The 11,994-nt window shown below is 34.9% G+C and overlaps 1 protein-coding gene across 1 annotated transcript; it reads left to right on the top strand.

Annotated features, from left to right (window-relative positions):
- Positions 1 to 545: 545 nt before the first annotated feature.
- Positions 546 to 6,951, top strand: LOC113238902 (ras-related protein Rab-24-like). Its single transcript, XM_026475752.1, has 5 exons — positions 546 to 659; positions 2,979 to 3,067; positions 4,954 to 5,080; positions 6,118 to 6,265; positions 6,727 to 6,951. Exons 1-5 carry the CDS (start codon positions 546 to 548, stop codon positions 6,861 to 6,863), a joined length of 615 nt encoding a protein of 204 aa, XP_026331537.1. The 3' UTR covers positions 6,864 to 6,951.
- The last annotated feature ends 5,043 nt before the right edge of the window (positions 6,952 to 11,994 follow it).

Here is an 11,994-nt window from a genome sequence, read left to right as displayed (position 1 = left end):
TTATTTGACCAATAAAACGATGGATGCGCACTGCCACCCGCCGAAAAAAAAACAGAAAAACAGAAAGATTGAAGCCATTAAAAAAAATTTTATTGATTTTTTTTCCCAATCATTTTATGTATATCTCGTTTTACTTTAACTTGTTTTTAGCTATACAATTTTATTTTATAATTTACGCTATATAAAACTGCAAAAGATATGTCCAAACGTAGAACATAATATTATACGCCTTCAGCCTTCAAAGTATATTTTTCTAATTTTTCAGAAAAATTACGCAACATAGGATATGACTTAATTGTATCTGTAGCCAGGCTCTAAGAAAATTAAAAAGAAACATGACAGATGGTAAGACGAAAATACTGGAAAGTACTTTGTTTTGTTGTGATTTCTTTCTTTTTTGTTTAAAAACAAATTACTTTAAAAGTCTAAATAGTCGATTCATTATTCAATTTAGCATAACGAATAAGTTAATGACTTGTTAATCACCAGTGTACGAGTGTAAAATGTTGTGCTAACTTTGGAATTACGTTTCAAAATTGATAAACATGAGTCGCTGTGATTTTAAAATCGTACTTTTGGGGAGTGAGCACGTAGGAAAGACTAGTCTGGTGCTTAGATTTGTTAACTGTAGGTTTAATGCAGGCACCCCGTATCAAAATGTAAGTACCTATAGCTTTTGCAGCCTTGCAATACGTTTAAAATATCTTGTATTTCGTAAATAAATTTCAATTAAGTTTGTTGTAATTTTTTTATCGCAAGAATGAAGGCAGATTCACCTGAACAGAGCGATTTAAAAGCTCCTGGTGTTGCTCTTTTCAATGAATTTAAATAAAAAAATTAAAACTATTTAATATTTTTATTTAAATTCATTGAGTTTCATGCAATAAGTGGAAGGAATTTAGAACAACAATCTCATTTCAAGATAAAGAACTGACGCAATGACGCTGGTACACATATTTATCTAGTCATGCCTAAGTATTATCAAAATGTATACAATTGTATGTAGTTATGCAAAAAAAGATCTAATCCACAAAATTATCAAAAAGTTAGTTATATGTGCCAAGCAATCTCTAAAGTCTAGCTTCTTAGATCAGCAAAAAAATCCAACATATAAATATAAATAAATATGTCTAGAGTTACATGACATTATAAGTTTTGAAAATAAGACAAGAAACACTTTTAAACTTCAAACTGCCATATCTCGAAAGTGGCTGGATGTGCATTGGGTCTTTTTTGTTTAACTACGTCCAATTATTATTATTTATTTATTTATTGAGCATTGGCTATAGCATGAGCTTAAAAAAGCAAACAAAACTAAAAAATACTTTAGGGATGTGTGATTTTTTTATATCATATACTTCTGAATCGATACACGGATCGGATCATATGCTCTTGAATCAATCTAATAAAAATTGTATTTATTGAGATTTAAATTATACCATTTTAAAATAAAAATTCATTGTAGAACTGTTTGTACAAAAACCTGCCATTTTTATCCAAAATATTTGTCCATAATATATATGTATATATCTAGTACTTTATTGCACATAAGACACTAAAAGAAAAGAAACAAGAAATGAGTTATAACAGGTGACCTAATGGCCAAGCATTCTTGTGACAGTAAAAAAAATTTATTTAAAATAATCTCCTGTTACTCGCTGACAAGCAGGCAACGTTGAAAAATTAGTTGCGGTGGATAAGGTGGAAGTAATGAGAGTCTGTGGTTGATCACCTTGCTGGTGACTGACCTGATGACTGCCGTTACTGGTCTCACTATAGCTACTTCCCTGAAAGAAGCCGAAAATAAAACCAGATGGAAGGAATTGTCCATAGTCTCGAAAACCTTTTAGGTACATGACCTTTATCTATGAAGAATACTACTAACAGGAAGTCTTATATATCAAGTTGTAAGGATTCTTTCGCGATTGTTACATAATGAAAAATGAAACTAGTTTGTTTTTCAGATACAAAATTGAGTAGATTTTTTTACACATTCCAATGTTTCGGTCTCTTTACTAGTCACATTACCACAGCTGATTAATTAAAAAATTTTTAGAAGTTGTTATCACACTCACGCACGCACGAACACACCGAGTGATGTTACCAATTTATTACCATTTTTCTAATTTAACATTTTTATTTTGGGACTGTATAAATTTTCATATCCTAAAATTAGACTGTATTATATTATATTTGGAAATTCTATTGCATAGTACCAACAATCACATACATACTGATAGCATCCTCTAAATGTTAAAACCTACTCGATCTATTTGTACCTACATACTGGAGCTTGACTAAAGCTCAGACAATTCTATTTTAGTCTGTGGCTTACTTTATAAGCATCGGCCTTCTCTCTAGTAACCTGTTGGACTTACCTAGCATTCAAATTAGTGAAATTTACCTAATTATTATTATTATTTTTTAAAAGTATACATAAATAATGTAAAACACTGTTAAATCCTACTTGGGTTTGTCTCGATGCCATCCATTCCTTGCTATGAACAAACCAATACAAAATATTAAAAAACAAATCTTATAAGTAGGTAGACATTGTTTTTATCTTTATTTGGAGGCATACATTTGTACAAAAGTGAAGACGGCAAAGTATTTTATTATTCAACTAGACTCTGAGCGAACTGTCCGGAAACCGGTTTGTTAACAAGTGTACAGGATGCCCCAAAAACAAATGTTAGCACATTAAGTAAAGAATAAATTTAATTTTAAATGTATATATTTTATAGTATATGTAGTATTTATAAATAATATGTATTATTGCTATATGTAAATAGACATCAGTTATGGAGTAAAATTTTATTACAAAAATTAGTGTCTGAACATTATGTATCTGTGTGTGTTGAAAAATATCTTTTGACTATGATTTTGATATTTTTAGTATTGATTTTATTGAAGAAAATTTTTATTTATTATATTCCAATTATTATTATTACATTATTAATAAATGTATTTATTTTCAGACTATCGGTGCAGCTTTTTGCGCCAAAACAATGCATTCAAACGGAAAAGACTTCAATGTTGGTATCTGGGACACTGCAGGCAGTGAAAGGTACATCATTCCTTTTAGATTGATGGTTGTCATCTTTTGTAAGATCTCTGCTATAGCATGCTCCAAGCAGGCACACAACTAACAAGCTGCAGTACCATTCAAAGTGTTAAATCGCAAAGATCTGAGGGGAGCGATGCCATTACACATCAACCTGAGCACAGATTCCTTAATACCAGAGGCGAGGCGTAGAAATTGTCTTAAGTAAAGCCTGAGCAAAATAAAAAAGACTTGCCTTAACATGTGGCGCCTTGGCAACAATGGAACACAGCACTTTTTATTTACAATATCAAGTGACGGGACGAACAAGTCGCGCGCCTGGTGGTAAGCGACTCACGTATCCATAACAGTTACAGTGCCACTCAGAGCTTTAAACCGCAAACGTTTGAGGGGCACTGTCAGTACGCCCGTCGCCCTGAGACATAAGTTGACAAGTCCCATGTGCTTGTAATTTCACCAGCACGCTTACCCTTCAAAACCGACAGTGGCAGTATTTCCCTAGACGAACCCTTTCACAAGGAGCTCCGCTGCTGCTAAAAACTTATTAGCACACAAGATACTAGTAGAGTTTATTTCACTGGTTGTTAATTATTCTACACGTAAAATTGAGCACAAAATGTAGTAAATTACCATTGACTTACAAATAAATGGCCGACGGGTCTAATACAAAAACCACGAAAAAAATGTCCTAAGTCAACCTATTTAAACGTAGTGACATGTCAAGGAATATGAAAAAGCCAAAACGTTGAATTTAAATTGTAATGTCATCGCAGTACTGTCTAATTTTGCTTGCGTCGCTGTCAGTCGAACAAACGAAGACTAGAGCGTGAATGACGCTCTGTATACGATTTTAACGCCCTATAAGTTCGGACACTTTTTAGCGCGGACCCGACGTCCATATAGTTGTAAGTCAATGTAAATTACTTTAAAATATTTATAATATTTGATGATACGTGGAAAATTTTAGGCATGCCGGAGGGAATCGGGTTATATGGATGCCTTGCCACTGCATAATACGCTCATCTGAGTCATCGTGCACGTGTTCGCTAATTACTGAAAAATCAGGATTTTTGTTTTTTTTTTAATCGATTTCATTTTGTAATTCAAATTCTATAATTGACCAGAAAAATCCATCAGTGTTAAAAAAAATATATTGAAAAGCCTGGTTTTCGGTAATTGGAAAAAACTCACTTGATCCTTACATTTTTTGACGTGTGTTGTTACTACGTAACAAGATACATCACTCATACAAAATTGGAAATACCTACACTACAATAGCCTACTAAACCTGACTAATGAAACCAGGCGTTCACTACGAGAAAAAAGGAACCTAAGCACGTGCTCAGAGAGGTGAAAATAACTTATCCCGCCTCATTCCGCTGTTCATGTTTGCACATTAAGCATTAATTTATGTTGTCTACGGACTGATAACAATAGATTCCGGTAAATCACGTTAATTTGGTTGCCACAACGTGGATTTGATATGACGACTAAATTACCGAAATGGAGACTCATAATGAAATGCTAGTTACGCGTAATTACACTATCCCCGACGAATTGTCAAACAGATGCTTGTGCAACATGCGTTTGAAAGATAATTAGGTCTGAGCATGTCTTAGATGGAGCGGGAGCGCTGAATGAATTAATTTTTTTTTTCTTTTTTACATAGCCCCGCACTAGGGAAACCCTGTGTCGCGGGTGCCCTGGGCACACACATAGACAACCACAAATTACACCCAAACTCACGAGAGAAATAATTGTAGGCCATCCAACTATTTCTCCCGGCACTGGAAATCGAACCTGGGACCTCTGCGTGGCAGTCCGGCATGGTATCTGTTCGGCTACGGAGGCAGTTATAATGATGATCATACTCTTTATAAATCTTTCAGGTACGAAGCAATGACGCGCATGTATTACCGCGGTGCACACGCAGCTATAATCTGTTACGAGCCCTCTTCATTACTCTCCTGGCAGCGCCTGAGGCACTGGCTAGCGGAACTTAGAACTGTGGAGGAGGTAATTTAGCAATTATAAATAATATAAAATAAATAACGCACACACTCATAACCCTGCACTGGGTAAACACTGTATCGGGTACTGTTGGGTAATTTTCTGAAAAATTGGAAAAAGTTTGAAAAATTTGAAAAATTCACAACTTTGAAAAATGTAATTTGGAGCCTTCCATTATGTTCTACATTTAGAAATTATCTTTTGAAGTTTTATTTAGCCTGAATTATAAGATAAATTTGTTAGTCTAAGAGCCACGTAAAGAAAAACGAGATTTAAAATTATTTTAAAATAACGAAACACAACAACACCTATCACAAACTCGAATTTATTTTCTCCAAAATAATGTTTGGTCGACTTTTCATAACCCCGAAAACCGAATTGTAACGAAACCGTTGTTCTTTCAGGATATGTTGGAAGTTTATCGCAAAGACACGAACAGATTCGGTTAGGTTAACTTAGGTTTAAAAGAAAAACCTTTTCCTCTCAAAATTGCTTTCGAGGCTATGAAAATTCCAGCAAATGTTATTTCTGTGAAATGTCATTTCGGACTTCTGATTAATATTTAATTCCTAAAATTAAATATTAATTATAAAAATTATTTATTTTTCTTAAAAATTACATTTTGTCAAAATGGAAGTTTTTTCCAGGTGTCCCGATTTTTTCGTCCCGTACAATGAAATGATCCCTTCATAAAACTGAGTTAATTAGCACTAAAATTCTTTTCTTCCTATCAAATTTCTATTTGATCAATTTTATACATTTTGATGGACAACTCGCTTGACCAAAAAATTTACTATACTGAAATTGTTTTCACAAAAAAAGACTTCATGTTTCCTTAGATTCCTTGTATCTTCTATAGTTTCGGATTTCCCCATATTGTCCCATTAAAAAAAAGCACTGTATATAGTCCCACTGTTGGGCACAGGCCTCCTCTCACAATGAGAGGGCTTGGGTTGGTTTTCTTAACTTCACACACATCATTAAATTTTTTTCACCAAAAAGCTCATGGTGAAATTCAAATTAAATTCTCTCATTCTTTACAGACCTGTAAAGTTTACCTTTGCGCTACAAAGAAAGATCTCCTAGACGCCGGCATTGTCACCCGAGAAGTCCCTGAGGATATTGTGGCCACATATTCACAAGATTTATACGGACACTTTCAAACTTCAAGCAAGACAGGCGAAAATGTTCGTAAGTGGTTTCTTCTTGTGTTATAGTCTTTATTACATAAGTATAAGGTTTAATTTGCACAAATACTGTCTACATAGAATACATGTACGGACAACGGCACATCAGACTACACATTTTTGTTCGAAAATCGCCTCCAGTGCAACGGAACAAGATACGTCAATGTGTAGCTTGATGTGCAGGCGTGAACAGCCACACTTAGATAGATGATTTTCTTCAAAATTAAATGGGACCACTATGGAGGTACCCTCTTTCCAACAAAAAAATAATCATGAAAATTTGTACACAAATACCGGAGTTATCGCGTAACATACATAAAAAAACAGTCGAATTGAGAACCTCCTCCTTTTTTTGAAGTCGGTTAAAAAATACCAACTGATTAGAAAAGTGACAGGTGTCAAATGTGACGCGCGCCGACGATCAAGTAGATACGCTTGTAACTTACGTGTTTTTTATTTTCACAGAGGAACTCTTCCAAAAAATAGTAGACGACTGCGGTGCAGACAACAGAATGATGCAAAATGTGGAAGAATTAAGAGTCCAGCTTCAGAAAGAAGAGGCTGCTTACAAGGCTAGAAATAAGGAGTACTGTTATTGCTGATAGAATAACATTTAGGTCATACCCATTGACTTAGAAATAAATGGACGACGGGTCTAATACAAAAACCACGAAAAAAATGTCCCAAGACAACCTATTTAAACGTAGTGACATGTAAAGGAATATGAAAAAGCTTTTAAATTGTAATGTCATCGCAGTACTGTCTAATTTTGCTTGCTTCGCTGTCAGTCGAACAAACGAAGACTAAAGCATGAATGACGCTCTGTATACGATTTTAACGCCCTATAAGTTCGGACACTTTTTAGCGCGGACCCGACGTCCATATAATTGTAAGTCAATGGTCATACCTAAATAGTTTAGATCACAGAACAATAAATACATTGGAAGTGGTTAGTTAGCAACAACGCGTGCCAACTATAGGTCTCGAAAAACCTATCTGAGCTCTGTCCGCCATTTTCGCTTTGTATGGTGTGGTTGTGTCGTTCTTTGAAAAATGCCATTTTGGAATGCTAAAATCGACCCCTCCTACGTAAAGTATCGTATGTCGAAATTGCCAAGTTTACAGGGGAGCGTTTCCAAGTTCTGAATTCACTGTAAGAGTGATCACCATAGATCATCTAACCGATATCTAGGATTTTATAATACTCTATGTGAGTAATGAGCTTTGCCGAATAAAACTGAGAAATGCTAAAATCACGTGTTATGTTCGTTTCAGTGAATTCAGAACTTTAAAACGCTTCCCTGTAAACTTGGCAATTTCGACATACGATACTTTACGTCGGAGGGGTCGAAATGACAGCCGCACCAAAAATATTACCCGTGGTGGTATTTCATATCATCACACAGTCTTATTTTAATAAATGTTCAATTTTCTGTTTATCGAAATAACTTTTCTGTTACAAGAAACAATACGGTCGCTTCTTTTTTTGGAGAGCTAAATTAATAACTCCAATTCGTCGTCGTTCAGCAATTAGCAGCTAGATGGCAGCACATTGATTGAAATTTCAATATAAAATCAAAACGTCGTAACTTGCAATAATAGTTATTGATGGTGTTGAACTTTCAACGATATGCCAACAACAATCCAGAATTCGTTGTTTCTTTTTAAATTTGAAACTACGACCAATTAATATCAAGATTTTTTGTGTGTGTAATGTTTCCAATTAAGAATGTGTGAGTTTTGGCGATTTCGGTTCTGATACTAATCGTGGACTAAACGCACTTCCGTTGTTATTTCTTCCGTGGTTTATACAAGGTAAAATAAATAGGGAACAAATATTGCTAACAAGAAATTACTTTGACAAAAATCCAGGGTTCTTAGGTAAAACCCAATGATAGATAACTTTTTTTATAAAAAAAACCGATCTCAAAACTTTGACTATCCGCTTTCGCTGTATTGAAACCATGAACCTATAACTCAACTGGACTGCTAATAGCGATACAAGACCTCGTAGTCGAGTATTTAATACCTCTTGGTAAACCAGATGTCGCAACTACTACCAAATATGTATTCTTGTATTGTTTTACATTGACAAGCTGCAATTTGTCAAAGCTAGCCTAATTTCTAGTGATGACAAACAATTCAACTACACTCTAGCCAAATTCGATGTAGAATAAATGTCAACAAACAAAAACATATGATTTTTAGGGTTTTCACATTGACTTACAATTATATGGACGTCGGGTCCGCGCTAAAAAGTGTCCGAACCTATAGGGCGTTAAAATCGTATACAGAGCGTCCTTCACGCTTTAGTTTTCGTTTGTTCGACTGACAGCGAAGCAAGCAAAATTAGACAGTACTCCGATGACAGATTGTTCAGAGTGTCTAGTACAAATTTTATTATATGCTAGCGACACGGCAGCCTTGGAAACTACAAGGAGATCAGCGCTACCTATCGCGCTCTCCGAGAACTTGGTAGTGTAATATGTATAAAAAACGAGAAATCGAATTAGTTATACTACGTAGCCGATAGATGGCGCCGTCCACATTCTACGTCGAATTTGGCTAGAATATAGATCATAGGTCCCCAGACTTTTGTCTCACCGCCCACTTTAGGCAAGATAAAAAACTAGTGGCGTAACGTCACATAAAAAAATTGAATAACAATTCAATAAAAATTTAAATACAATGGATAGCGACATCTCTAGCCAGCTGTAAAGTTATCTAACTGGGTGATGAAATATCATAGATTACTCATAGATGGCGCTACGGCTAAAAGACGTTGAAAAAACCAAATATAAAGATGCGACACAAGCACATAGAAAAATTCGTGAGGTCCGTTGGTTCGTTCAGTGGCTTAGTTGGTATAGCGTCTGGCACAGTATGCTACAAGACGTCGGTTCGAATCCGGTCGTAGGATTTTTTTATGAGTGTTCGATCTTTGTATTAATAAATATAACAAGATAAAAAACGTCTATCGTCACAAAAAATAATAGAAAACACGTATTTTTTATATTAATTTAACACAAAAAATTACAAGGAAAAAATTATTTATAATTCAGGTTTTTTTTTGTTGTCTGCCGAAGCCGACGATACTTCAGCGCCCACTGGGAGGCGGTAGGGACCACTTTGCAAAAATATGAACTAGACGACGCTTATTGTACAGATTTTCATGGATAGTGCCGAATATTCTTTTATTTTGTTTAAGATTAGCGCCATCTATCCCTTAATTTATAAATTACTTTGTAACACACAATGACATCTATTGACGTGCATGTTTGTCAAAGTTCAGATTTTTTAGCTCATGATCAATATTTGAATAATATTATAAAGAAAAAAAACTAACTTATATTTCATATTAAAGAGGAATTACTTGATATCCACAGCCATTTACATAATATAAACTACTTCGAGACTATTAGGATCAGCGTCATACAGAAATAAGACGGAATTTTGACCTTTTTCAATATAATGGAGATTAGCAGTCCTATTCAGTTATTGGACCCATGCTGAAACGCATAATGGAAGCCCTCGTCAAAACGATCCATATAAGCCATTGACTTACAAATAAATGGACGACGGGTCTAATACAAAAACCACGAAAAAGATGTCCCAAGCCAACCTATTTAAACGTAGTGACAAGTAAAGGAATATGAAAAAGCTAAAACGTTGAATTTCAATTGTAATGTCATCGCAGCACTGTCTAATTTTGCTTGCTTCGCTGTCAGTCGAACAAACGAAGACTAAAGCGTGAATGACGCTCTGTATACGATTTTAACGCCCTATAAGTTCGGACACTTTTTAGCGCGGACCGGACGTCCATATAATTGTAAGTCAATGATATGAGCCCACATACAAGGTAGATGCTTCCATTTACTAAATTCATATAATAGTCTATACAATGCCAAATGCTTTGGTTGATTCTGCATAGCATAAGCAATCGCTTTGGAAAAAAAATAGTAAAATTGAGGATACACTGATTACTATACTGTGTGAAAACATATTTCCTAAAAATTTTCACGATAGAAAAAAAAAAACTAAAACTTACCGCTGTATTCAATAAGTACTTTATATATACCATTATATCTTTTTTGATATCAACAGAACTAAACAGAACGCGTATAGTATACGATATACATTTTTCAAATGGCCTCAATTTTGTTCATAAGAAAATAAATTGAGAAATAAAGCCAGTGTCTCAAGCAAAATGAATCGGGAAAAATTTGAATTTCAGCGGAGATAGTATCGATACATAAGGAATTATTACCTTTGTTGGGTATATATGTTATAATTAGTATTGCAACGAATAGTATTTCGCCTTCAGGCCAAATAGCCGGATACTCAACGTAACAATAGTTCCGAAGATTGCCGTTAGATGGCATTGGCATAGAAAACACAATTTCTGAATCGCGATGTTAAGATTTTCTCTAATATAATAACCATGGCCGGTGTTTTGTAACAAAAGTATATTTACTAGCATATTTAAATAATACAAATTGCTACGGAAATTAATGAACACTAGTCCTAGAATGACCGAAGTAATCCTATTTGTGGGTTTTTTCTCGCATGTCTTTGGTGGAAACGCAGCTCAAAACGGCTTTTTTTTCGCCAACAGCGCACCTCTGGTACTCATAACACAGGTGAGACCGGTATTTTATATGCTTGTCTGGGAGTATACAGGGTGACAGGTTGAACGAGATAAATATTTAAAGAGGCAAACGAGTAGCTGATATCTAATCCTTTTTATTTATCGTTGGACGATTGTCGCGTCTAGCCTGCAAGTCGATTCACCTTAAGATAACTCTGTTGTCGACCGATTTGATTAGACATCGTACGATTTCTTTTAATTTTTATTCACAATAACTGAATCGAACGTCAAACTGTCGTATTCGAAACCGAACCGTAATGACGTCACACCAGTACGAGTACTCGAACTTCTCGACTGGCAAAGGCTACAAACGTTATTCAGAACACAGTTATCGAGTGAAAGTTATTATTTACAAAGCAAGAATGTAATATTGAAATCTTATATTATTTTAAATAAAATATGGATTTTGTTCAATTTTATTAATTTATTTTAATGCGAGACTAACGCAATCCTATATTTTAGGCCTTTAAAGTCTTAAAAATGTATATAAAAGGATTTCATTTTTCTTATAATCTATATTCGTCGACTAAGTCCTTAAACGTTGTTGGATAACGATGTCGTATCCGCATCCGAATCGAACGTTTAATTCGAATGTTCTGAATAGCTCGGAAAGTGCCCTTCGACTCGAGAACTATATCCAATTGAACGATTCGGTTAAGATATCGAAGAGTTCTGAATCGGGGTCCAGTTCCCATGTCACGACTATCTGTCGTGACTGTGTTGTGAACGTTTATTTTATCGTTGAACGACTGTCGTGTCTAGCTGTTCCCACAAGATTGTGACGATAGTTTATCGGTTCATGGCAGTCGCCTTGTCGTTTGCACGACGTGTCGTTACATTTATATCGTAACTTTTTTTTATCGTATCGTTTTTCTGTCGTTCTAGCTTTTCCCATAAGTCGTGAACGACAGTTAAACGTGTTACTTTACGCGGTGTTCATTTAAATATACAAGCCACAACACTTTAAACTGCACGCCTATCTGTCGTCACGACTTAATGGGAACGCGTCCTTAACATAAAAAAAAAGTCGTGCCATTTTACAAATACTAACACACTCTTCATTTGGGCTACTCTATGAAACAGAA

The sequence above is a fragment of the Hyposmocoma kahamanoa genome, unplaced genomic scaffold (assembly GCF_003589595.1).
Source record: "Hyposmocoma kahamanoa isolate Upper Pololo Valley unplaced genomic scaffold, ASM358959v1 98764, whole genome shotgun sequence".
NCBI classification, from domain to species: domain Eukaryota; kingdom Metazoa; phylum Arthropoda; class Insecta; order Lepidoptera; family Cosmopterigidae; genus Hyposmocoma; species Hyposmocoma kahamanoa.
This window is presented reverse-complemented; position numbering and strand designations above follow the sequence as displayed.

Excerpts from the sequence above, each read along its gene's own strand:
- LOC113238902 (XM_026475752.1), top strand. The coding sequence starts at position 546 with ATGAGTCGCTGTGATTTTAAAATCGTACTTTTGGGGAGTGAGCACGTA. Across the intron at positions 5,081-6,117 it reads AACTTAGAACTGTGGAGGAG|ACCTGTAAAGTTTACCTTTG; the intron begins GTAATTTAGCAA and ends CATTCTTTACAG. Across the intron at positions 6,266-6,726 it reads CAAGACAGGCGAAAATGTTC|AGGAACTCTTCCAAAAAATA; the intron begins GTAAGTGGTTTC and ends TTATTTTCACAG.